Genomic DNA, 25,515 nt, shown 5'->3' with positions numbered 1-25,515 from the left:
GAGCACAGCTCTGCGATGGGTCATCAAACCTAGGGGCAGTCTCAGCCCCTGGACCCAGCAGCAGTAAGGTACTTACAACGCAGTAATAGGGCTGGTGCTACCTGAGTGACATGTGCAAAGCACAGTAAAGGCTGGTTCATAGTGGCTTTGTGAGAAACGGGGTCCTGAGTACCTGCTCACCTTTCAGCGTGTGGCAAAGACAGAGATAATCTACACAAAAACCTTTCGTAAAGAGTAAAGAATTACACACATAAAAACTTGCTGCTTTTAAACTGGTTTTATTATATGACATCGCTAATAAACAACATCTGTTTATCGAACACAGACACAAGCCACACTTTAAACACATATGGGGTATCGGCTGGATTTGAGAAGCCCTTTTTTCCCTTTTTAGGAGAGCTCTTTAAAACAATATAAGACCTTGGTGTTACTACTTTCCTATAACCGCTAGGCAGTTCTACCCATTATCTGACAATTTCTAAATGTAATTCTGGGAGAGAAGAAAATAATTCAAAGAAAAAAACAACTCATTCAGGGAGTGATTAAAATCAGATAAAATTTCTTACAAGAGGAACACTACCGTATTTGACTTTCTTAAAAACAATTTTACCCTAGAGCTAAGATGTGAGGTTACACTGTCTGTTCAATAAAATGCTGACTGCTTTCAGAAAAGGCTTCTGAAAGACAGCTTCCTTCACAGCTGAAGAGGATTGGGGAGGGATCCTCTTTGTCAGCCACGGCCTGCTGTCCTGCACAGAGGGTGGCAGGCTGGGAGGCCACTCTGCTGACAGGTGGCTGCATGTACATGTGGCCACAACACAGAAAGCACTGGAAGGAAAAAGAAAACATCGGATAACTCAGAATGCCACGACGACAGTCTGACCTGGAGTCAGTGTAGTGAGTTTCATTTAGTTCCTGTCTTATTTTTCTAGTATGGCCTTTTCTACTCTCTTAAACTTTTTCAGTTGGACAGTTAGTTCCCAATATTTGAGATACAGCCACATGAGCCTCCCATTTTGGCGTCTGTTGGTGTTCCAGACATCACCACAGTAGGTATCGTGCTTAAATATGTCGGTCAAGCCAGCTGCCACCTCCAGGTCAGCAGCCACCGGGTCAGTGGACGCCCGGACCAGCAGGTTCTTCTCTATTTCCAGTCGCCTGCTGCGAGGCAGGAGCAGGCTGCAGTAGATGCTCTGTCTTTCAGAGAGGGCGTCTTCCAGCTCCTTCAGCAGGAGCCCCGCTCGGCCCTGCCAGCCCTCCTCCTCCTCCAGGCAGCTCAGGTACGCACTCCTCAACGGCTGCACCTGTCCCCTTTCCTGCATGGCCTGAGCCCGCTCCTGCTCCAGAAGCTTCCTCTCTTCTGCCAACTTGCGACCCTGAGAGATAAGGGCTTTTCGGTAACTCGTCGTCCTGTTTTGCTCCTTTTCCAGTTCCAACGACAACTGAGCCATGGCACGCCGACCTTCTGAGATCGTGGCATGGTACTTGGCTTCGAGATCCCGCTGGAAAGCTGCTGTTCTCTGGCGGTATGCTTCTCTCTCTTTCTCTATTTCTTTCTGGGACTCCCTAGACCAAATCCAGCCTGACATGCACGTATTGGGGGAGAAAAACACACAGTGAAAAGCCAGAACTGACGTTCGATCGTCTTTAAAGAAAACATAAAGCAGCTAAGGACAGCATTTCAATAGAATCTTAAGTCTTGAGAGGTACAAGAAAGATAACATTTTGTATGAAACTATGTAACATATGCAAAGTCCTAAATCAGATAAGGGCTCCCAAAAGACAGTGTGACAAAGAACTGGAGGGACGGCCCCTTCCGGTCCTCTGATCTCCTACAGCTAAGAAAATCCTACTGCTTTCTCCTGCCCTGGAACCTACGCTGGCTGCAGTGCGCCCCAGGACTACTGGCGAGGTCTGCAAACTAATATGGGTGATTTGTTGAAAGAATTAACATGGCTATGCCTCAGACGCTGTTGGCCAGGCTACAGAACTCAGTCAATTTCAAAGTGTGTTCTACTTTCCGATCGTCACTAGTAAACAGCTAAAGTCCCGGATGTTGGGTTATGTTATGTTAGGGAGACATAAAAGTAGGAGCGAGAAGTTCAACCTCAAGACATGGTGTCGACGTCTGGAGGCCAAACGGGGACTCCCACCCCCACCTGGGAGTGAGGAGCAGCGCTGCCCTTCTCCTGTCCAAGAAGCTGGCCAAAAACGGTCTGAATAAAAACCACTCTCGTAACATAAAACCCAAAATGCTCAGGTTTCAATACGAAACCACTCTTCATAACCAAGAATTGGGAACATCTCAAACTGATTTAAAAAAAGATAATCAGTAGATGCCAATGCGGAGGTGACAGAGATGTTAGTGTTATCGGACAGAGTTCAAAGCAGTCATTGTAACAGAAAGTCTAAGCAAAGAAATAGAAAGTTTCAACAAAGAAACAGAAGATCAAAAAAATGGAAATTTTAGAACTGAAAAATACAATGACCAGCGTAAAAAAACAAGATGCCCAAATAGGTGTGGAGAAGAGAACCCTGGAAAGGCTGAAATTCTCGATGTGTCCCTTACGAATGCAGAGATAAAAGTCCTCAACAAAATATCAGCAGAGATAATTCTACGGTATGTAAACAGAATGAAACAGCACGACCAAGTGGGGACTATGCCCACCACGTAAGACCGGCATTCAAAAGGCAATCAATGTAATCCAAATGTATTTGCAGGCTAAGGAAGAACATCACACGACCATAACAACTGAGGCAGAAAAACAGTGGACAAACAAAACCCAACACCCAGCTCATGACAAAGACCCAGAGAAACAGGAACGAGGGACTTCCCTGCCTTGTTAACAAGCACCTATGAAAAACCGACATATAGCGACCGCTGTGCTTCGTGAAGACCGCATGCTTCTCCTTGACGATAAGGAGCTACTCAACAGAGTCCTGGAAGTTTTGGCCAGTGCAAAAAAGCAAGAAAAGGGACCAAAGGCAAACAGACTGGAAGGGAAAAAATAAAACCCAAGTCTCATGCCTCACACAAAAATCAAGTCAAAGGGATCACTGACTTTTTTGTAAAGCGTAAAACTAAAACTTTAGGAAATAACATCGTTATCTTCAGGATCTGGGGCTGGGCAAAGAGTTCTCAGACTTGGCAGGAAAAGTATGACTCATCGAAGGAAAAGTTGATAAACTGGACTTTGTCAAAATCAAAACTTTTGCTCTGTGAAAGGCTCCATTAAGAGGATGAACAGACAAACTACAGAGAGAAGATATCTGCAAACCAGATCTCCAATACAGTACCAGAATTTAGAATACAGTGAAAACCCAAAATTCAGCATCAGAAAACTATCCAATAAGAAAACAGCGGACGGGAAGAGACGTTTCATGGAAGAGGATATACACTGACGGTGGAGAGTAAGCGAAAAAATGGCCAACACCATTAGCCACAAGGGAAAGGCAGACTGAGCCACAGCGGCTACCGCTGCGCACCCGCAGAAATGCAAAGCGGAACCCAGCCTGACCACACCAAGGGCTGGCCCTGGGTCACTTAGACACTGCCGCCGAGAACACAGAATGGTACAGCCACTTGGGGAAATGTTTTGGCACTTTCCTAAGAAACTAAACATTGACTCCCCGGAGGCTGACAGAGTCAGTGGTTTCTGTGACTCAGTGATGTGCGTAGAGCCTGCTTGTCGGTGAGACTGGCAGACCCAGATGCAGGCCTCCGGCGATGCCATTTAGAAGCTCACGAGCCTGTCGTCTTGCCAAAACTCTACTTGACACTTGGAAAGGCTACCTGTTGCCTGTGGCTACAGCAATGAACTTGGTGAGTGACTCAAAAGGCTTAAAATTATACTTACTAGTGTCATAGCTATTAATTTGACGCTGGGAGAAGCCCTGAAGTGACTTTCGCTTTTCTGTTTTGTTTTGTTTTTCAGACTCATCTCCAGCTTTTACAGCCTCTCATAATAACCATTACTTTGAAGCTCTTGCCTTTGGACTTTTAAAATGATGCTTTCTGTCCCTCAGAAGGGTTGAGGAATATTTTTTCTTCTTAGTTGTCTTGTTAGGTAATATGATCAGAGAAGCCTTTTAACTGCATTCTTATAAAAAATGTATAATTACATGGTTGAGAAATTATATTGCAACACCAGGGTGTTAACTGACCCCCTGGCATACTGTAAAAGTGGATAAACGGGGTTGATAAGGCCACTCTTGTCGACCTCCACGCAAACTTGTTGACCCAAGAAACCTAGGCATGGAAAAAGTGTCACTCCAAGTGGAGAGCAGTGGTTGCTTTCCTTCCATTCAGTTATTCAGTTTCTCACATTTTTAAGTGCCAACCCAGAGCCAAGGAATATGACAAAATAGTAAACCAACTCCTGAACCTCAGAAAATTTATCATGTAGTGGGGGACGTAAGCTAAGGGCTGGAACAGTTACAATCGACTGGTGACTGGTAATTTCCCCATGCAAACAGGAGGCACTCTGGCCAGGCCAAGCGGGTTCCCCAAACTGAGTCTCCCTAAGACCAATTCCCAGACGTTATGCAGATGCCCAGAGTGGTTCCCTTTCAGGCCCGTTTTAGCCCCTCGATCTTTGAGGGCGACGGAAGCGAGGGAACCCGAGATGACAGACAGTTATTAAAACCCATTCCATACAAAATGCTTCTGCGCATTTTGTCTTAATTAACCCTCACGACGCATTGATGTAATTCTGATTTGCTACCTCCTATGGATAGGGAAACTGAGGCTCAGAGGGTTAAGTAATTCGCCCAAGATACGCCACTTGGGATGAAACTAGGAATACACTTGCACCTGTCAGGTCTCAAAGCCCGAGGTCTTTGGGCCCCACACCATCACCCCAGAAAATAACAATTGTTAGGAAAACTGTGACTTACGAAAAGCAGCCAATCCCAGCATGGGAACCAACAGGGCATAATTCCATCTGCTTCCATCACCCCCATCGGCCCTCGAATTAGGCCGGATATTCCAATTTGGAGGGTCATTTAAATTATTCATGAAGATATACCTTGAAGTAAATAATAAAACCGTTAACTTTACAAAAGGAATAAAATATATCTAATATATCTGTCACAATTTTATCATCTACATGGCTCATATGAATCCTTTTTTCTCTTACAAAAAGTTTTGTTCAGACTACCTATATGCTGCACAGCACTGAACCTTACCCGATCAAAAGGAGCAAACAAGACCGCATATAAAAGCAATTCACAACACCCTGGAGAGAGACACGTCTCAGGGACCTACATACAAGAACTAGCTCTTCACTATAAAGGTTTAAAATTATGGTTGTACATAAAGATATAAAAATAAGGTGTCGAGACACCGTCGGCTTTAGGAACTGGTGAAGAGCGTTCAGGGCCGAGGGGAGAGCGGGTGGGGGAGAAGGTTGTCATTCCCTCCTGACACTGAGGTTACAAACTCCTGCGCTCCGCTGCTGTTTCCGCCTGGAGCTGGGCGGGCTTACTCAGTGCCCGCGAGGATGCGCATTTTCACAAAGCACCGTCATGAGGGCTACTTGTTTCTCTGTGACAGCCACAAATCGTACAGGCAGCTTACAAGAGCAATAATCAAGCGAAACATAAGAAAAATGAAATTCTATTCAATTTCTTAAAATATAATGGTTTTTTTCGAAAAATACTTAACAGCTAAATCAAAATTCTAGCTGTCAAGAAAGACGTGCCAAAAAAAAAAAAATTGGCTCAGGATTTAATGCTAAGGGGTTGGTGATCACCACATAACAAAAAGTTAGTTATAAGAAAGTATTAAACTGCATAGCTTCCAAAGGACGTCTGTAGAGTACGGACCCGATAAAATCCGCTGCAGGGGCGCGCGGCCTGAGATGCGTAATTCTAATAACAGCGACGCCACCCTGAGTAAGGAGAAAGCCTTATGCACAAACATATTCCTTACGGCCTTATTTACCAGCAACAACAACATGTAAATAACATAAATGTCAAAATGGGAACGGTCCATTGTAAAATTACTCAAAATAATTCAGAATTGTTACACACAACTGAGCCCTAGAAAGGTCTTAATAATCTAAAGTCGGGCGAAAAGCAGGATGGTCACTGCACTTTCGACGACCGCCACTGTCCTCTTCCGCGCCACTGCGTTGCACAAACCATTTTAGAAATCTTATACACAAACACGAAAAACAAACGCCACGTGGTCCGCAGGTGAAGCCCGCACAGCTGGCAAAGACGCCTGGGCCCTGCCCCGGACCCCGGCCGGGTCGTCGGCCCCCCTCAACCGCGGGGCTTCCACAGGACCGATCCCAGCCCGTCCCCGAACGTGGCCCGGCTCCCCGCCCCCGACCCCCGGCCCTGGATCCCTGGCCGCGCGCGCGAGCCGACCCCCGACCTACCCCCTTGCGGGGAGCGCCAGATGTGGCGACGCCCGAGCACCGCGGTCCCCGGGTCCTCTGTGCGCAGGCGCGGTGCCCCCACGCGCCACCCCCCCCGGGGTCACGGCGAGGTGCGCAGGCGCGGCCCGGCGCGGGGGCTGGCGGGACGGCGCTGCAGAGGGCGGTCATGTCGGTGGTCCGGGCGTTGTCGCGGCTCCCGCGCGCCAGGCGCCTGGCGCTGACCAAGGCGGTGAGTCGGCACCGCGGGCCGGGTGGGAGCAGATGGTCCCCGCAGGCCGTGGCGGAGCGGACGCCCGGTCCCGCGCCCAATCTGGACGGGTGGGTGCGGGCCTGCGGGCTGGAGCGCGGGCGAGCCGCGGGGACGCGGGAGGGGTCGGGCGCCGTCTGAGGGGCTGAAGCCGGCCCGGCCTTAAAACGGTGAAGGTCACGACCCCGCGGGCCTCCCGGGCATCCCTCTTCGGGTCAAGGTCGCCCGGTCTCCGCCTCGGCGCGTGAACGCGGGGAGGAAGCGGGTCTGCCCAAGGTCACGCAGACGGGTGGCCGCCTATGGGTGTTCCGGAACTCGAAATCCCAATCCGCGCGTAGACCTCAGACGGAGGCGGGACCGCGGCCGCAGGCGCCGGCCGGTTGTGAACTCTGCCTGCTGTCTGCGAGGCTGTCTGCTCTGATCTCCGCAGCCCCGCGGTGGGGCGATGCGACGGCCGAGGCCCCCGGTGGCGGGTGGCAGGGAGGGGTTGGAGCCCGCGGATCTCGACCCGGCTTCGTCCTTGCGGCTCAAGGCGGGGTGAGGTTTAACACCCGCGCTTACGCTTGCCTTGCATGTGTTTGCAAAACCGAGCCCCCTTTCAAGAAAGCGTAGATTGTGGGTCCACACCGAGACCTGTCAAGGAAGTTTAGGCCCTTAATTTTTGGTTTCGTATGGTGGCCTTTGTGCACACTTTTAAAAACCAGCCAATTTCTGCACACTGCGAAACCACACTTGAGCGTGGGCGCGGGGACAGTTGTTTTCCTGCGTTATTTGTAGAGACCAAGGCGGGTGGGAGATGTGCCGGACTCTGTTTAGTCGTGGATGACAGGAGGGGTTATGCTTTCCTAAGCCCTGGCACTGAATTTGTCAACTGTACTCTTTAGAGATACTTCAGAATTGATCTTGTATGGTTTTCTTTACACCCCAAATTTAGAGGATTTAGATATTCGGTTCTTTTAAATGATCTTACCCACATGCCTACTTAGTAATTTAATTAAAAAGTAAAAGTTCCAGTAGGAACCAAGGCATTGGACAGTACTGACAGGAATGATTAACATCTGTAATTATGCCTGCAGTTTTTTAATTTTTCAAGTGTGAGTATTAAAAACTATGAAGTGCAAGATGGTTTGGTCAACCATCTCATCCAGCTGACACCAGGAGGCATTTCAAATACTTTAATGCTGTTGTTCCCAACCTTTTAGGCAACAGGGACAGGTGCTCCTATGAGAATCTAATGCCTGATAATCGGAGCTTAAGTGGTGATGTTAGCCTTGGGGACTGGCTGCAAATACAGATGAAGCTTGGCTCGCTAGCCCGCTAGCAGTCTGAGGCCCAGGGGTTGGGGACCCCTGCTAAGATGCTTATCCACTGACTGATCCAACCCCCTCCCCGCTATCTTGGGCTCCAAGACACTGTGGTAGGGCAGGAAGTAAAGTGCAGGTTCGTGGGGTATTTTTAATGAACCAAATATCAGGGAACTAAGTGCTTCCTACTCATTTGGTGAGATGACAGATTGCTAATTGGTGGCGATTGGAGAAGGGCTAATGTATCTGCCCTCAAACCAGACAGGTGCCCAGCGTTCCTTGTGCAAACTAAGACCTTCTAGCCTGGGAATTCCCTTCACCCACCACCCACACTTTGTCAATTTATGAAAACATCGTCCTTTATGCAGGCTGGAGTAGAATAATTCTGGCTCTGAGCTTTTAGCTAAAAGTGAGAATATGTTCTGAGCACAGCGAGTCACAGTGTGAACCTTTCTTACTGGCTTGATTCTAAGTGATCTTGGGTGACTGAGACATTAGCTGCCAGTGCTTTATCTTTATCATATCTGAATCTTCACCACTATCCTGTGTTTAGGTGCTTGTAAACATGCTGGCAAGATAGAGAGCAACATTGAACAAGTTAGGCCTACAAAAGATGGTCTTGGGTTTTAAAAAAATCTTTTTATCTTGATGAAGATAGATTTTCCTATGGAAATTAATTTTGCCCCAAGCAGTATATTTATTGGAGTTTCAGACTGGCAAAAACAAAAGCATCAGATTAGCAGAACAAAAAAATAGATTTTTGATGTCAACTGAGAGAAATGACCAGGGAGAGTAGATGATGAAGATAATTTGAATAAAGGCCACAGAGAATTTTTTCTTTATTTCGTTTTGTTCAATTCTACAGTGTTTCTAAGTCTTTCAAGTTACAAAATTATCCAACCTATTTTGCCTTTTGCTTCCTTTGCAATTGCCTCAGTGCACTGAAAATATTTGCAAACTGTTCCAAAGTAGTTTCTTGGAAAGGAAAAGTAAAACTGAGGACCTTAAATAGTTGTCGGTTAACTGCTCACTTCAGATGAGATTTTTCAAATCCTTTAACATGACTATACAAGGTATTGTTCTAGAGTAAGTTAATTTCTTTGTGTGTATTGTTCTGAATATGTTTTAATGGTGTATCTAGAATTACATTATTTAGGCCATTGTATTAACCTTTTGTTTTGATTCTTGGGATAATTATAATGCCAGTCGCGTAGTTTTGTAGTGTGTATAATGATTTACTGGTTCACTTGAAAGATAACCTGGACAGTCATCTTTGTTCCGAGTCCCAGAGGTTTTTTTCCCCCAAGGATCCTGAGGTAGTGGGGAAAGGACAGGGTGCGGAGCCAACCAGGCAGAGCCGAGTCCGGACCCCACGTACCCTGCAGAAGCGGTTTCTGTGTGCGGTTGAGGAGGCTTCTGTGGTGGAACGAGCGAAAGCTCTGTGTGGGGCCCCCGGCCCGCAGCCCGTGCTCCGTGACCTTGTGAGCTGCATTTTAAGCATCCCAGTTTTAAAAGCCTTTAAATTTTTAATGAAAATAATTACACATGGTTGTAAAAAGGGAAAAAAGTCAATGAGTACAGAAGACCTTGTAAATGAAAAGGAATAAGACCCCCTCCTGCCCCAGACCTGTTACCCAGTGGAATCAGCTCCGAAGTGTTTCTGGTTTGGCCTTGGTGCTGGTGTGCAGGAGCATTTTTATCCATTTTAGACATCGACTTTTGCTGGTAAGTGGAGACTTAGTTCACTTAAACCGCCCTACTTCCCACATCCTCCGTCCTCCCAACATAGTTATGCAGCCGCTTTCAGATCCTCCTGTTGCGATTGCGTAGATTGTGCTTGCAAATTAATAGTTTCTAGTTCCCGATTCACAGGCGAATTAAGTTAGACGAGGACGCCCCACCTGCCAGGTTGAGGATGTCAGTAACCCTGTCCTTCTCCTCCCTTTGTTCTCCCTTTTACTTCCTAATTCAGTCACCTGTACTTTCGTGCTATCAAAAGGTCTGAGTCTTCCTTTTAGTTGTACCTTAGATAGACTCTCCCATTCTTCACGTTGCTCTGGTTTCTCTTCAAGAAACAGTAGATTAATAAGTGACAAAAAATTGGTTTTCTCTAAAGACAGAAATTGGGTTAAAACTGGACTCTCCAAATTCTTGCCTGTCTCGTCAAGGTCGGTGTTGGTATGTTATAGGGGAGACAGTGTGATGGTTCGTTAAAGACTTCGTCATGGTAGCTGCCCCCTTGCAGCTAGCCCAGTGCGAGTGTACGCTCGCCTGTTTTCAACCTGAACATCCTGGAAACAAGTAAATACGCAGGGGATCTCACTGTTCTATTTTAATTTTAATTTGGTCATACAGAGTGTACTGTTCTTATTGGTGCTATTACCTATATTTATCTTGCATTTTGTAAAATTTTCAATAACACTTGTATTAAAATTCAGTTACTTAGTTCGTTAAAATATGACTTTACTATTTAAAAAATGATACTGAAGCGTAGGAATATTTGTTCTTTGTAGTTTCTTTAAATTCATTTTATGAAAGAAAAAACCAAATTGGCTTATATCAGTAAAAATAAATATCCTTAAAAATGGAATTGGAGAATTTAAGAGTATTGCTTTTATCAGTGCAGATCTATTTAAAAATTCAAGAAACTGCTTTGTACTTGGAGCTAGTAAAGTAAGCTGAGGTATTTGTGGTAGCCCTTTCGGTCTCAGAGTCCAGCCACCCAGCCCCGGCCTGGGCCTGTTCACCTCATGGGGAAGCCCATTCAGTTCACAGCAGCCCCGGTAGAGTTCATTTTGTATTTCACTAAATTCTCTTCCCTGGAGTCCCACTTGTTTGTCCTACAGAATAATTTTTTTAACCCACAGAATAAATATCTTACATATTGCAGAATGCTTGAAGACATCAGCCATATTTCCTTATGTCATTGTTGAATGTACTTACTTCCTAAAACTGTGCTTTATGACAGGGGTCCTCAACACCCTCTCCCCAGTCTGTGACCTGTCAGGAACCAGGCCACACAGCAAGGGGTGAGCGGCGGGCGAGCCAGCTAGAGAGGCTTCTTCTGTATTTGCAGCCGCTCCCCAGCGCTAGCATCACCGCCTCAGCTCCACCTCAGATCATCAGGCATTAGGTTCTCATAGGAGCACCGGTCCCTGGTGCCACAAAGGTTCGGGACCGCTTCTTTATGATATTTCTAAGACATTGTTTTATGGGACATTTAAGCTGAGAGTTGGAAAGTTATAGAGGTTTGCCAGGGCCGAGTGTCCAGGCAGCGGGGATGGCGCTGTGGCCTGGACAGAGGAGAGGCTGGGCTGAGGCCCAGTGCACATGTGGAGGGTGCTGAAGCAGGACCGTCAGCATCTCTGGGCCTGGCACCCTCTGGTGTTCATTGAAGGGATGGTGGCACTGGTGCCTAAGTGTCACCACGAACAGTGGAGCCTGTCCTAGAGCATGGATCTCCCGGTTCGACGTTTCTTGCCTTTCCCAGTGAACCATAATGCCTCGCACACGGGCAGAGCCCCAGTGTGAAAGGGTTATGATGGGTCCAGTAAAAATATTTCATTGCTTGCAAAACAGCCATTTACACACGCAAGGTAGACGTCTTTCTCGTTATCCACTAAGTAACATAAGTTGGGAAATTAATATGAGAATCTGCCTTTTTCATTTCCTGTCTGAGTCGGTGAGTGTCCTGTTTGGAGACAAGCTTCACCTGGAAGGGCTCCTCCTGAAGTGCCAAGTCCCCTCGGCCTGCCCTTCAGGTTAAGTAGAGGCTCCCAGGGGAGGGTTCTCAGCGAAGGAGAGCACCTGGGTACATAAAAAGGTTAACAGCACAGAAGGAGAAGTTTTGGTTACAAGTTCCCTGTCCCTTCAAGACACTTTTCTCTGTCTCAGCAGCGTCCAGCAGCCCTGCAGACAGGAAGTCGTGACTTTCACTTCACTGTTGACGGGAATAAGAGGTCGTCTGCTAAAGTTTCAGATTCGGTAAGTTCGTGGCTTTTTGTTCCATTATAAAGGGTTTTCTTGGCTTAGAGGGATAATGATGTATACCAGTTTCTAACATACTCATATAGTACACAGGTCTTACTTGAAGAAAAGAATTCCCATTCCAGTGCCTGCTCAGATTATTTTTTTAGTGTAGTAATACTTAATTATAGTATAAACGTAAGCATAGATATTAACTTTTTTGCTTGTTATATATCTATAAGCCAGATGAAAATTTAAATCAAATAAAGCAACAAAATAATAAAATATGAATGACAAATACACAGTATTTACTGTGATGGAAAATGACATCCCCACTCCACATAGGACAGTGTAGGCTCTTTGTTGTTCAGTGGGCTCGTTCTACTCTGTTGAAGAAACTGAAGTTTTCTTACAAGCTCTTTTCTCGTAATTTTACAATAGTTACTGAACACCATTTGGCACCTTCTCACTCGAAAACACAAACATGGGCCTGAAATAGAGTTGTGTGCTCACATGCTAGGTGGTCACCTAGATGAGCTGGGATGTGCTTATCTAAATGAAAATGGCATTTTACCATTTTCGTGGTGCTAGTAGGTCACAGGAGGGGAGCGTGACCTACACTGTATTCGAAGCTCGGCTTCGCGTGAGCCGCTGTGCGCGTGCAGACGAAAGCAGAGGAGAAACGCGCTAACTGGAAGAGCCGCCTAAGGACCGTGCTGCGTTTGCGGCGTTGCTTCCCTTTGCGTCCCCAGTTACTTTCGGGAGTAGCTTTGAGTTTTCTGTATCTCATCTAATGATGTTTCCTAGCTGCACAAGAAAGCTGGCTCTGGCCGTCCCCATGTCTCGTTGCCCCTCTCGGCGCGGGGACGTGCCCCCCCATCACTGGGGGCCGCAGAGTTGTGGCTGCTCCGCCCTGCCCAGGGGGCCGCCTGCTGGGCGTGGATCACTCTTTGGTTTGTTTCATTTTCTTTACGCTCTCTCACAGTGACCACAGTCTCAATGTCTGGCATAGCCGAATGGGTGATTGACGGGTGGCTTTTCTTTTCCAGATTTCCACACAGTACCCAGTAGTGGATCATGAATTTGATGCCGTGGTGGTGGGCGCCGGAGGCGCAGGCTTGCGAGCTGCATTTGGCCTTTCGGAGGCAGGGTTCAACACGGCCTGTGTCACAAAGCTCTTCCCCACCAGGTCCCACACCGTGGCAGCCCAGGTACAAGCGGGGCTCTTAGTGCTTCTGGTGCCTGCTGCATGCAGTGCAGCCGGCCTCTGCCTGAGCGACCTCCTGCCACCCTGCTCTTTGCACCCCCTGGGCTCACTCCCCTTAGGGGCCTCATCCCCGCTGCCCCCAGTCCCACCAGGGTCCTTCCTGACCACCCTCCCACCCCCCAAGTGGTCCCATTGTCTCCATGGCACTCACCATCTGCAGTGAGCTTGCTGTGGACTGTTCTCGTCTGCCCTGAGTCTCGTGGTTGCTGCCACATCCTCGGGACGAGCCTCATTGAGTGGGTTGGTGAGGAGTTCTGATGATGGCATGGATGTGCAGGACAGAAAACCAGTGGCCCTGAATGTAGGGAGAGGGACAGAGTAAGGTGCGGGGTGATTCCGTGCTTTCACAGTTTGTTCTTCCACTCTGGGCATACTGTGGGTGTGCCAGCTGGCACGCAGGCAGTATTCCAGAGCTGTATTTGCCTGTCTTTTCTGGCACCTGGAACACATTTCCTCATAGAGACAACAGTGCATGGTGACTTTCCAGGACCATAAAGCCACCCCAATCTGGGAGAGCCTGAATTCAGTGTCCAGCAGCATTCTTGAGGCACTTAGCTATCCAGATGCTTTGCTCTAAAGCTGCTTTGTAAACTGAATAGATAAAATCTATTTGTAGAGACATCATTGTCTTAAAGGAAAAACACAAACAGGTAATTTTAAGTAACATTGCAAAATAACACAGTGTTCAGATAGTGCAGTATTAATAAAATCAAAAGAATAAGGGAAAGATGGCTTAACCTGAATGTTGGTTCTTGAGAAAAGAGGTTTCACTGGAAGGATCAAATGGGTGGGGGCCTGGGAGCATCTGAAGGTCCTTGTGGGGACGCCAAGGAGACTGGGCGTTTGTGGCCCTGGTTCTCAATGGTAGCGGTGAAGGGACAGCATTTGTGCACGTAGCGGGTCAAGCTTCACGCGTGTGTCCTGCTGCGCTCGTGCTCACCACGTGTCATTGGGGCTGCGTTCGCGTTGCACTTGGACGGTTGGAGAAGGGAGGGAGCGACGGGGTTCCTCACACAGTGGGTCATCTTATCCTAACCGGAGCATGACTTGGGGGACAGAGGCAGCAGCACTAGGAGGGGAAGGAATTCCAGGGGGTCAGCTTGACTCGGAAGTTGTGCCGGAGTAGTAACGATTGGGAAAAAGGGAAAGGAGTCAGAAAGGGTGCCGTGCGAAAGAGCTTATCTAAGAGGAAGAATCTAATTTAAGTTGCGGCGGAAACTGGCCACCGTATGTTTGTCCCTGTGCTGCGTTTCCTGTGTCCCTGAGGGGCGGAGGCAGTGGGATAGAACAGGACAAAAGTAGGAGAGTGTCACAGTGCACGGCCGAAGGAGGCAGGGGTGTGGGTGTGTGACTCTGGGCTGAGAGTTTATCACTTGTCAGTAAGCACTTTGACCCGTCCCCACAAATAACCACTGGGAACGTTTTGTCATAAAATTATCCCCACAAATTTGTGGGTACCTTTTATGTGCCAGGTTAGGTAAGTCGTAAGCGTTGCACCTCTCAGTCCTCCAACAGTTCTTCAAGGACTTGAGCTTCCTGTCGCGTTCATGGATAACGGGGCTGGGGCCTATGTTACCAGCTTGGTAAGGGGAGGAGGAGTGATTTGGAGTCTGTCAGGGTGGGCTGTCTCTTTCTAAGGGCCCGCAGTCAGATCCCTCACCGAGAGTTATCATGAAAGTCCTTGGCTCCCTCTGAAGGCAGTTCCCGGGGCGGGGACCGTGGGGGCTTCCATTTGTCACTCCTGAGTTGGCTCCATGTATCCAGGGAGGAATCAATGCTGCTCTGGGGAACATGGAGGAGGACAACTGGAGGTGGCACTTCTATGACACCGTGAAGGGCTCCGACTGGCTGGGGGACCAGGATGCCATCCACTACATGACAGAGCAGGCCCCTGCCTCTGTGGTCGAGGTAACGTCCTCACAGCCTGTTTCTTGCGGGACTGAGGCCTGTGTGGTCAGCTGGAAGGGGCGGCGACGAGCTGGTATGACGAGGGACGCCCTGCTGTTGCCGGCCGTTGGGGTCACTCTGCAGGGGACTGTTTCCTTTCTCTGCAGTCTCGATGTCCTCCTAGACTGTGTCCCTCGGGGTTTGCAGACTCAGGCGGAAGGCGTCCGGGGTAGGCCAGCCGCGCGCCCCTCGGTTCCTTCACAGTGCCAGGCGTTGTCTCTGTGCTCCCCAGCTGGAGAACTACGGCATGCCGTTCAGCAGAACCGAGGACGGCAAGATCTACCAGCGCGCTTTTGGCGGACAGAGCCTCAAGTTTGGGAAAGGCGGGCAGGCCCACCGGTGCTGCTGCGTGGCCGACCGCACCGGCCACTCACTGCTGCACACGTTGTATGGAAGGGTGAGCCTGCCCTGGGGGCACGGGGACACGACCCATCTGGTCCGGCCAGCATACAGTGATGAGCCAGAGACAGGCCACCCTGGGAAGGGGTTGGAGTGCCAGCCTGTCAGCCTAAGGAGTGTCTTAACAAGCAACAGAATAACTCGGTAGGCCCTGTGTACAGTTGTTCATTTGAAAGTATCAGTTCTAGAAAATCTAGTACATACCAGGTTGAACATGCACTCTGTCCACACTGAAGGCGTAAGAGCAGAGCAGGTGTTTAGGGGTCTTTCGCCACCTCCGAGCTCCTGAATTGTGACAGCCAGACTGAGACTTGAGGGCTGGTTGTCACTGGATAGTTGGGGCCAACTTTGGCATGGCCAGATAATCTGTGTTCTGAAGAATGGGACAGGTCATTGATTTGCAAGTGTTAGGACACCAGTGGCTTCTCTGGCCAAAAGTATGGGCGAATATGTGACAAGGACCTGCCCATCTCATGGAATTGTGTGTCGCGTGGGGAGCTGGCAGTTTCATGAGAGACCTTTCCATTAGCCGAGGTGACTCAGACCAGGGCCTGGGCCATCCAGCCCAGCAGCGCTTGCCACACGTGACAGATGTGGCTAGTGTGCTGAGGGGCTCTGAATGTTGTGTTTCGTTAGGTTAAATGGCCATGTGTGGTCAGTAGCTCCCATATAGGACAGCCCAGTGGTCCGAGGGCCCCAGCTCTGTCATCAGACTCTGAGGCGATTGTGCTGCGTGTGGCCCCAGAGAGCCCGGAACGCCTCTTAGGGTGTGAGAACAAGGGCCATGTCAGCACGGTGCCGTGTTCTCTGGCGTGCACCAGCGTGTGTTCTCCCTTTTCGTGTTTTGTCCGTACAGCTAAGAGCAGGGCCCCTTTTGCGCTGTCACATGGCAGCGCCAGCTCTACTCGGTGTGAGTTGCCGTCTGCGACTCGTTTCCCGCCTGGGACTCTCCCAGGTTCACCTCGTCCTCTGTTACACGCGGTCTTCAGCCTGTTCACGTGGACAGCATCGCCTGCATGTCGGTGTAACACCCTCAGTGCAGTGGAAAACGTCGGCTGTCTTTGCAGTCCTTGCGGTACGACACCAGCTATTTCGTGGAGTACTTCGCCTTGGACCTCTTGATGGAGAATGGGGAGTGTCGTGGCGTCATCGCACTTTGCATAGAAGACGGGTCCATCCATCGCCTAAGAGCAAAGAACACGGTTGTAGCCACTGGGTAGGAATCTAATTCTTGTTGTACTCACTTTCTCTGTAAGAAAGTTGCCCGTCAGAGGCCTTTCATCCTAGTAAAAGTAGGGGCACCCCGGAACAGGGGTACAGACACAGGCCGTGGCCTGTCCTGCAAGGTTGATCGCCTCTGCCAGCCTCGATCCCTCCTCTCTCAAGGGGGCACCTGCCTCTGAGGTGGGCGAGGAAGTGTCTGTCGTCAGTTCGCAGTGGGGAGGACCCTTGAGGAAACTGATCCTGGAGAATCACGTGACTCGTTCTGGAATAATCTCTTGTTTTACTAGATACTGTGCTTATACTGATTTCTGGGTATTAGATGAGTGCTGTTGGTTCACGTGATGAAAATAAGTAAATTCCATTCTATACAGCCAGTCTTACTCAAGCCTTCGAAGAGGTGAATCCAGAAACGTTTAAAAATTTCGTTACAAAAGCGATAGAGGCTTCTCAGACAGCACTGAAGTACTAAAGATCAGGCGAGAGGCCTTCTCTGTCCCCAGGCCACCTCCCGGTTGTCCAGGGTGTGGAGGGCCCCCATGGTGGTGATGCGTGGCTGCTGCATCCACTCAGTGTCTCTAGAAGGGAGGTCCCGATGGCACCGGCTGTGTGGTCACCGCTCTGTGCTGGCCTGCTTTTCAGAGGCTACGGGCGCACCTACTTCAGCTGCACGTCGGCCCACACCAGCACCGGCGACGGCACCGCCATGATCACCAGGGCAGGGCTTCCCTGCCAGGACTTGGAATTTGTTCAGTTCCACCCCACAGGTAGGCGGGCTGCTTCCGCGGGATCGGGGCCTTGTGTCTTTTAGGCACTCAGTCCCTGTGGGATGCTCTGTTGCAGCGACAGCTCGAAAGTACCTCTTTCTGGTCTCCCGGGTCCTAAGTCGTCATTTCCTCAGGAGACTGCCCCTGCTCTCCCCAAGGCAGTTGAGGTTCCATCTTAATGACACGTTGCCCAGTCTCAGAGCCGTGGTGGTTCAGCGTCCGTCCCCCACTGGGTTGTCAGCTCTGGGAGGCGGGGGCAGGTCTGTGTTCTCAGTGCGGCACATGGTAAGGCCTCAGTCACATTCACCAGGCGAGCGCCTTGGACCAAGGGAGTGGCCCAGGCACACTTCAGTTTGGAGAGAGAACATCAGGCTGCCAGAGTGACAGTGATGTCAGGACGCAGCTGTGACAGTCGGGCTGTAAACGTTTGTTCACTGGGTCCTTGCAGGGATATACGGTGCCGGCTGTCTCATCACGGAGGGGTGCCGTGGAGAGGGCGGCATTCTCATTAACAGTCAAGGCGAGAGGTTCATGGAGCGGTACGCCCCCGTCGCCAAGGACCTGGCCTCCAGAGACGTCGTGTCTCGGTCCATGACCCTGGAGATCCGTGAGGGCAGGTCTGTGAGCGTCTCCAGAGGTATCCGAGCACGTGTGCATGCACGCAGGCGCGCATTCCGTTCTCCGTGGTGGGCGGTGTTGGTGTCTGTTCCACGTGGGCAGGTGTGGCTGCTGTGTGAGTGGCAGTGCCTGCCCCGCCTCTGTGGGCAGGTGGGCGTTCGCCTCTGGGATCTCTGACCACTGCCGGTCAGTGTGCATCTCTCCAGAGACCTATACTTGCAAACGTGATCGTTTGACGTCTGTGGGTTTTCTGAACGTGAGTGTGTGACACAGACGTCAGCGAGTACTAGAGAGCAGGACAGGCACACTGCGACCCAAGGGCAGCAGGCGAGCCCCTGGTGGAGTTTCAGCCCGCACTTCTTAGGACCTGCTTGGTGCGTGGACTGTTTGTCCTTTAACAAGGCAGCTTCATCCTCTTCGGAGCGCAACACTGCGCCTTACTGTGGTGACACAGGAAACATCTGCCGGTGTAGCCACAGAGCTTCTGCGCTGTTAAATACAAAGTGAGAAGTCAAGTAATTCTTCGGAGCTTTTGGCAGGAAGGGACTTTCTAATGCCTTTGCCACGCAAAGCCTAGCAAGCTATCCGGGGAGGCCAGGATGGCAGCCGGTGGTGTTCGCGGCCAGAATCCAGCCCGGCACGTAGGGGTGCTTAGGGAGGACGAGACGAACGGGTTTGCTCGGGTGTAAAAATGAGGACTCTGTGATCTCGTATTTCCTGTGACTGCTGCTCTTTGCCTTATGTTGCGATGTCCTTTTTCACCAGAGGCTGTGGGCCTGAGAAAGATCACGTCTACCTGCAGTTGCACCACCTGCCCCCGGAGCAGCTGGCCATCCGCCTGCCTGGCATTTCAGAGACAGCCATGATCTTTGCGGGTGTGGATGTCACCAAAGAGCCGATCCCTGTCCTTCCCACCGTGCATTACAACATGGGTGGCATTCCCACCAACTACAAGGGGCAGGTGACTGACTACACAGTGGGAAAGAGGGTGGGGACAGTGGCCCACCTCACAGTGGTCCCTTTAGGTCTTAGAGGAAAAGTACTGCATGGGTCGGTAGGCTGCCCGTCCCCTCAGCTGCCCTCCTGAGCGGCAGAGGCGGGCCCGGGGCTAGTGCAGCTTTCACCTTCACCCCTTAGTGACGATTCTAGAGACTTATTAATCCCTCCAGAGTAAATAGTCCTAATCACTTACAGTGCTTTTTGCACAAGCTCATCTTATTTTCACAGTGATCTTGTAACCTGTGTGTTCTTGGCAGTGACCACTTCTGGGTGGCTTGCCGCTCGTGGGGCTTTCCAGCTGGGGTCTTGGTTTCAGTCCTCAGGCGAGGGGCTGAGGAATTGGGTTCTTACAGTATAGAGGAGGAACACGTTGGAAGAGTCCGAGTTACAACCCAGTCTTCTGCCTCCCAGTGTAACGGCCATCCACCCTGAGTCCCGAATCCGAGGGTGGGGGCCGGTGTTTCTGACGGGACCTAGCCAAGGGGTTGAACTCGCAGGTGCTGGAGGGTTCTCTGTGGACCGCCCCGGTCTTCTCCGCCACTCCTGGTGGGGCTGCGGGGGTTCAGACTGCGCCCTTACGTCTCGGCCTCTTTCTCGCAGGTTCTGAGGCACGTGCACGGCCAGGACCAGGTCGTGCCCGGCCTGTACGCCTGTGGGGAGGCCGCCTGCGCCTCGGTGCACGGCGCCAACCGCCTTGGGGCTAACTCACTGCTGGACCTGGTCGTCTTTGGCCGGGCATGCGCCCTGAGCATCGCGGAGTCCTGCAGACCCGGTGAGTGTTTTCCTCACGGCGCCAGGTGTCTGCAGGCGGGGGCTGCACAGTCGGGGTCTCCTCAGCGGGGAGGAGATGGACACATTCAGAGGTCCGTGTGGCGGCAGGCTTGAGGCTGGATACAAGCTGGATGAGGTCTAAACAGTTAAAAGAGAGTAACTTTTTTGGTCAGAATTTCCTTTGCAGTCATTATGTTCTGCTTAAAGTCGCCATTAGGAACTTGTTATTTTGAGGAGAAGTTTATCACGTAGTACCTGATATAAATGACTGACTTGCAGTGGAATATTTTAAATCGTAGTTATACATGAATAACTATTTGACGCTTACAGAAAAATTAATCTGGGCCATTCTAAAAACCAGCGTAACTGATCTGGAAAGGGGACGGGGACGGCTTACTGCAGACAGCGCGCGGGGCCAGGTCCTGGCTGCGCCTTTAGTGACAACGGGTTCCAAGTAGTGTGTTGTTTTGTAGTGACTTCAGGTATTTGCAGAGGAGGAACTGTGCTGGGTGCGAGCCCACCGAAGGCAGGACATTCACTGTTGCTCTGACCGCCAAAGGGCCTCACATCGCTGACCTGGCCCTGGTTGGTAGAACAACATGAACCTGAGACACTGTCCCCAAGGCAGGGGCAGCGGGTCCCTGAGCCCCTACTCTTCCCGCTGCATGTCACTGGTGTTGGCTGTTCTCTGTCAGTTGCACTGTTTTTATCGAACAAAAGCTTTTTGTGTAGATTTTAAGTCGGTCTGAGAGACGTTGTAAACTGCCGCCCAACCACTAACTACACACAGTCCTCATAGGGCAGGTGCACCGCCCTTCATGCTGGTGGTAATGGAGATGTGCTCCACAGAGGGTCAGGCTGCCCATTCACACGCATTGTCCCCCTCACTGTGGCCACAGCTCCGGGCTGAAACGCAGAGGCGGGGCCTCGTGTCCAGGCATTACTGCAAGGGCAGGAACTGAACTCACCTCATCTGACACCAGATCTAGGGCACGTGTCCCCTAGGCAGTGAGCCCGATATCCACTCTGTCGAAGCAGAGCAGAGAACTTGAGGTTCCCATTCTTTGAAGATGAGAAAAAGGAAGTTTCATAAGAGTAGCATATACTTTTATATCTGAAGGATCGATGCACACTTTAAAAATTTATTTCAACTCAGCGATTAAAAGGAACAATCTCTACATACATGCAACAGCATGGATGAATCTCAAATGTGTCAGGCTGTGCGGTCCAGACTCCAGAGGCTGCATTTATGAGTCTCTTTGTACAACATTCCGGAAAAGGCAAAACTTGGGGCTCAGATGGACCAGTGGCTGCCAGGGACCACATCCTGCTTGCGGTACAGCTCACGCAGCTTTGTCCAGACTTGAAAATCTGCACTAAAAATCATATTGTACCTTAATTATACTTTCATTTTTAAAAATAAAAAAAGGAAAGGAAAAAATGTTTGCCCCACTACTTCCCTCAAAACATGAGTATTTTAAACATAAAAATGTTGAACCCCCTTTCTGTATTCTGATGATGGTGGTTGCTGTGCACCTAAAGAACAAGTCAGTTTTACTTCATTTACAAAAGCAAATGAAGCAGCAGCTTGTCAAGAGCTTGAGCGGATCGGAGCAGCCCCGGTCCCTTGGGGAGAGAGTGGCTGCAAATAGCCTTGCTTCACCTGCAAACCTTCATCTCCTGCGTTTCATGCCTCCTGCATGTAGTACCTGCTGAAGAAAATACATTTACCATCATCCCCAAAAAGGCCTTAAAAGTCCTCTAAACATTTATCTTTTAGAAAGGTGAGGACAGCAAACCTTGAGGGTACAAGGGTCAGGGTCAGCCGGGGACGTAATATGCCTGGCCAGGCCCCTTCCCCAGGTGGGGAGAGTTGGCAAAACTGCTGAGAACCGCTGATCTGAAGGGCGCCATTTTTTCTCTCAATAGAGTAATAGCGCATGGTTTTCATAAATCTAATTTTTAGGCTTAAGCAACGGTTTCTATTTTGTTCCTTCAGAAATTACTTATTGGACACCTGCTCTTTACCAGAAGTTTTGTCTCTGTGTTAATTCTTCAGCCCCAAGTCAGCAGATGGTCCCTCGAGTGCAGGGTAGTCGGGCGGGGGCACGGGCGCATCTCCCAAATCCCCGGAAGGCGATAATGCACACTTGCTACCGTTCAGTCCATCTGCTTTTCCTAGGTGTTTTTCAGGAGTTAAATTATAGCTTTCTGTGTTTGTTTGTTTGTTTGCGTAGGAGATAAAGTTCCCCCGATTAAAGCAAATGCTGGGGAAGAATCTGTCATGAATCTTGACAAATTGAGATTTGCCGACGGGAGCATAAGAACATCGGAATTGCGACTCAGCATGCAGAAGGTAAGTACCTGGGCGCGCGCCCTGCATGGGCTGTGGGTTAAGCGGCAGAAGGACGGGTTCCCTGCCATGCCGAGTAGAGTACAGAGGGGCCAAGTCACACGAAAGGTGGACGTCTCCATATAGACGTGGACGGAGCACCCAGAACTGCCTTCTAAGCCTCCAGGGTGCTCGCAAGGGCATCCTTCCTCACACCATCTCTGCCTTCGTGTGTATGTCACAGCCCGAAGAAGGAGGGACAGTCAACGCCTCCCCCCGCCGCACCCCAATACTTCCTTCTACAGGCTGCCTGGAAGCCCAGCACATCTCATTGCTGAGAAATGAATCCCATCAGCACATCTGGCTTCCAGCAGCTCTGGGAAGTGTCTTTAAATTGGCCCATTGACAGCTGTAAATAAAAACAGGAGGAGGGGGGAGTGGGTTGTGGGCAGTCTGCGTGTTTCTCTTAAGAGCGTTCGCCTTCCGACCAGCGGCTGATGGAACATTCCCTAAGGGCGGGAGCACTCCCTGCCCTTGAGCACCTGTGACTGTGGAGCATACGAAATGTCGCCAGTCTGATCAGAGAACTGGATTTCAGTTTTCATGTAAACTGGTGCGCACATGGTTAGCAGCTGCTGCATTAGATAACACAGGTTTAGACTGATAATAGTACCTAGAACAGCTAGGAATCATTCAAGTTCTAATACAGGGATTCTCAGTCCGTGAATGAGATCTCTGTTCACCTGAAATTATTTGCAGGGATCTGAAAAGGATCCAGTGACACATACACACAGACGCCACTAGTAGGAAAAAGCCGCATGCTGATGCTGCCTTTCTGAAGGGCTGTGGGCTGTGTGGTTCTGTGTCAGGGAGGCTTCCAGGACTGGTAAGGACAGGAGCATGAGTGAAAGTACAGAGTGTTCAAGGGGCACCAGTCAGCTGATACTCTGCAGGACTTGTGTAGGGCGCTGATACCACGGCACGAACCACCGTGTTAGGCAGGATGTGGGAGTGACGAGCCCATGAGAGACAGAGGCATTGCCACCAAACAAGGCAGGTATTGGTACCTGCCACATGCCAGGCAGTGCTCTAGATGCTGGCGCTGACACCGAATAGAGTAAAAGTTCCTGCCCATGTGGAATTTACATTTGAGTGTGGGGAAGTAATTTTTCTGTAGATTCCACCTTATGCAGTAAGAAATGAAAAAGAAATGTGTGTACTAAAAATTGTCGTTACTTGCAGATACGATTACCAAAAAATTTCAAGAAAATAAACTGAAAAGTGAATAAAAACAATGCAAGGATGAAGAAAGCTGTCTGGATAAAAGATTCATATGCAAAAATTAGTAGCTTTCCAAGATGCCAGCAATAATCTATTCAGTAGTTAATATCTCATTTGCAGTGCAGCCAAAAAAGGTTAAGATGCCTTGAATCAGCATAACCAGAAATATGTAAACAGTATGAAAAACACGACCACTGGAGAACATGAAGTCTTTAACCTGATGTTTACTAGGGTCTAAGACAGGTTTTTTTCCATTTATTCTTCCGGAGAAACCATGACAGTGGTGGTGTGCAGAACATCTTACATGATTTCTCATTCTAAAGAGGTGGGTGAGCTGTCTGCTAAGTAGAATGAATTGTGAGACATCTGAGTCAGTAGAACAAAGCCAGTCCAGAAACAGGCCCCTCGGTACGTGCTGATTCAGCACATGATAAAGGGGTTTTTCAGGAGTGGTGGAAGGCAAGGTCATTCAGTAAATGATAGGAAACAGAGGTAGGTCCTGCTTCTCAGCATGCCTAAAATGTTTCAGGTTGGTTTTATATTACATGTCTTTTTTACCCTAATTTTTAATTTAAAAAAGTTGTTTATAGAATCTGTAAAGTGATCCCCCCAGTTACTCTAGCACACATCCGGCACCACACACAACCATTACAGTAATAGTGACTGTATGCCCTGTGCTGTACTCTAAATCCCCGTGACTGCGTTGTAGCTACTAATTTGTGCTTCATCCCTTCCCCTTTTTCACCCAGCCTCCGAACTCCCCTCCCCTCTAGCAGTCACCAGTTTGTTCTTTGTATCTATGAGTCTGTCTGTTCATTGAGTTTGGTTCTTGTGTTCCTTAGATGCCACATATACGTGAAATCATAGTATTTATCTTTGTCTGACTTATTTCACTCAGCATAATTCTCTCTAGGTCCACCCTGTCATTGCAAATGGCAAGATTTCATTATTTTTATGGCTGAGTAATATTCCATTGCGTATATGAACCATAACGTCTTTAGCCAGTCATCTGTTGATGGGCACCTAGGTTGCTTCCACATCTTGGCTATTGTGAATAGCGCTGCCGTGAACATAGGGGTGCAGAGATCTTTACGAACTGGTATTTTGGTTTCCTTTGGATAAATAGCCAGAAGTACAATTGCCGAGTCAAAAGGTAATTCTGTTTTTAATTTTTTGAGGCACCTCCAAAATTTTCCAGAGTGGCTGCACCAATTTGCAGTCCTACCAACAGTGTACAAGGATTCCCTTTCGCCACATCCTTGCCAGCGTTTGTTGTTTTTTGATTTATTGATGATGCCAACCTGACAGGTGTGAGGTGATATCTCACTGTGGTTTTAATTTGCATTTCTCTGATTAGTGACCATAAGCATCCTTTCATATGTCTGTAGGCCATCTGTGTGTCCTCCTTAGAGAAATACCTATTTGGGTCTTCTCAGTTTTTAATTGGATTGTTTATTTATTTATTTTGGTTAAGTTGTATGAGTTCTTTACAAATTTTGGATATTAACTCCTTGTCAGATATACCGTAGGCAAAGATCTCCTCCCATTCAGTGGGTTGTCTTTTCGTTTTGTTGACGGCTTCCTCTGCGGTGCAGAAACTTGTTAGTTTGATGTAGTCCCACTTGTTCACTTTTTCTTTTGTTTCCCTTGTCTGAAGAGATATCAGAAAAAAAAATACTGGTAGCAATATCAGAGAGTTTACTGCAGATGTCTTTTTCTAGAAGTTTTATGGTTTCGGGTCTTACGTTTGAAGTCTTTAATCCACTGTGAATTTATTTTTTTATATGGTATAAGAAAGTGGTCTAGTTTCATTTTTTTGCATGTATCTGTCCAGCTTTCCCAATACCATTTATTGAGGAGGCTCTCTTTACCCCATTGTATATTCTTGCCTCCTTTATCATGGATTAACTGACCATGTAGATATGGATTTACTTGTGAGCTCTCGATTCTGTTCCATTGATCTATGTATGTTTTTATGCCAATGCCATGCTGTTTCGATTACTATAGCTT

At 49.0% G+C, this 25,515-nt stretch overlaps 2 protein-coding genes across 3 annotated transcripts in view; one reads left to right on the top strand and one right to left on the bottom strand.

The window, feature by feature from the left end:
• Positions 1–262: 262 nt before the first annotated feature.
• Positions 263–6,504, bottom strand: CCDC127 (coiled-coil domain containing 127). The gene is made up of 3 exons (XM_039842878.1): positions 6,387–6,504; positions 4,897–5,027; positions 263–1,582 (listed from the first exon to the last, which is right to left on the bottom strand). Exons 2-3 carry the CDS (start codon positions 5,015–5,017, stop codon positions 921–923), a joined length of 783 nt encoding a protein of 260 aa, XP_039698812.1. The 5' UTR covers positions 5,018–5,027; positions 6,387–6,504; the 3' UTR covers positions 263–920.
• Positions 6,489–25,515, top strand: part of SDHA (succinate dehydrogenase complex flavoprotein subunit A) — a 26,132-nt gene continuing 7,105 nt past the window's right edge. Inside the window, exons 1-11 of one of the 2 annotated variants that reach the window (XM_039842877.1) lie at positions 6,489–6,615; positions 11,835–11,921; positions 12,953–13,114; positions 14,935–15,078; positions 15,350–15,514; positions 16,584–16,732; positions 17,380–17,504; positions 17,953–18,121; positions 18,888–19,083; positions 19,722–19,893; positions 22,130–22,248. In XM_039842877.1, coding sequence (XP_039698811.1) covers positions 6,553–6,615; positions 11,835–11,921; positions 12,953–13,114; positions 14,935–15,078; positions 15,350–15,514; positions 16,584–16,732; positions 17,380–17,504; positions 17,953–18,121; positions 18,888–19,083; positions 19,722–19,893; positions 22,130–22,248 — 1,551 coding nt within the window. In that variant the 5' untranslated portion in view covers positions 6,489–6,552. Of the gene's footprint in view, positions 6,616–11,831; positions 11,922–12,952; positions 13,115–14,934; positions 15,079–15,349; positions 15,515–16,583; positions 16,733–17,379; positions 17,505–17,952; positions 18,122–18,887; positions 19,084–19,721; positions 19,894–22,129; positions 22,249–25,515 lie in introns of both variants that reach the window. The other variant, XM_039842876.1, reaches the window with a different exon arrangement.

Source organism: Pteropus medius, unplaced genomic scaffold, assembly GCF_902729225.1.
Source record: "Pteropus medius unplaced genomic scaffold, Ma_sr-lr_union100, whole genome shotgun sequence".
Classification (NCBI taxonomy): Eukaryota; Metazoa; Chordata; class Mammalia; order Chiroptera; family Pteropodidae; genus Pteropus; species Pteropus medius.
The sequence above is the reverse complement of the archived record's forward strand: the minus strand, read 5'-3'. Positions and strand labels throughout refer to the sequence as shown.

Bases quoted from the DNA above. Each gene is read 5' to 3' on its own strand.
- CCDC127 (XM_039842878.1), bottom strand. From the start codon at position 5,017: ATGAATAATTTAAATGACCCTCCAAATTGGAATATCCGGCCTAATTCG. The intron at 1,583-4,896 runs GTAAGTCACAGT...CGTGCATGTCAG, and splicing joins GCTGGGATTGGCTGCTTTTC to GCTGGATTTGGTCTAGGGAG.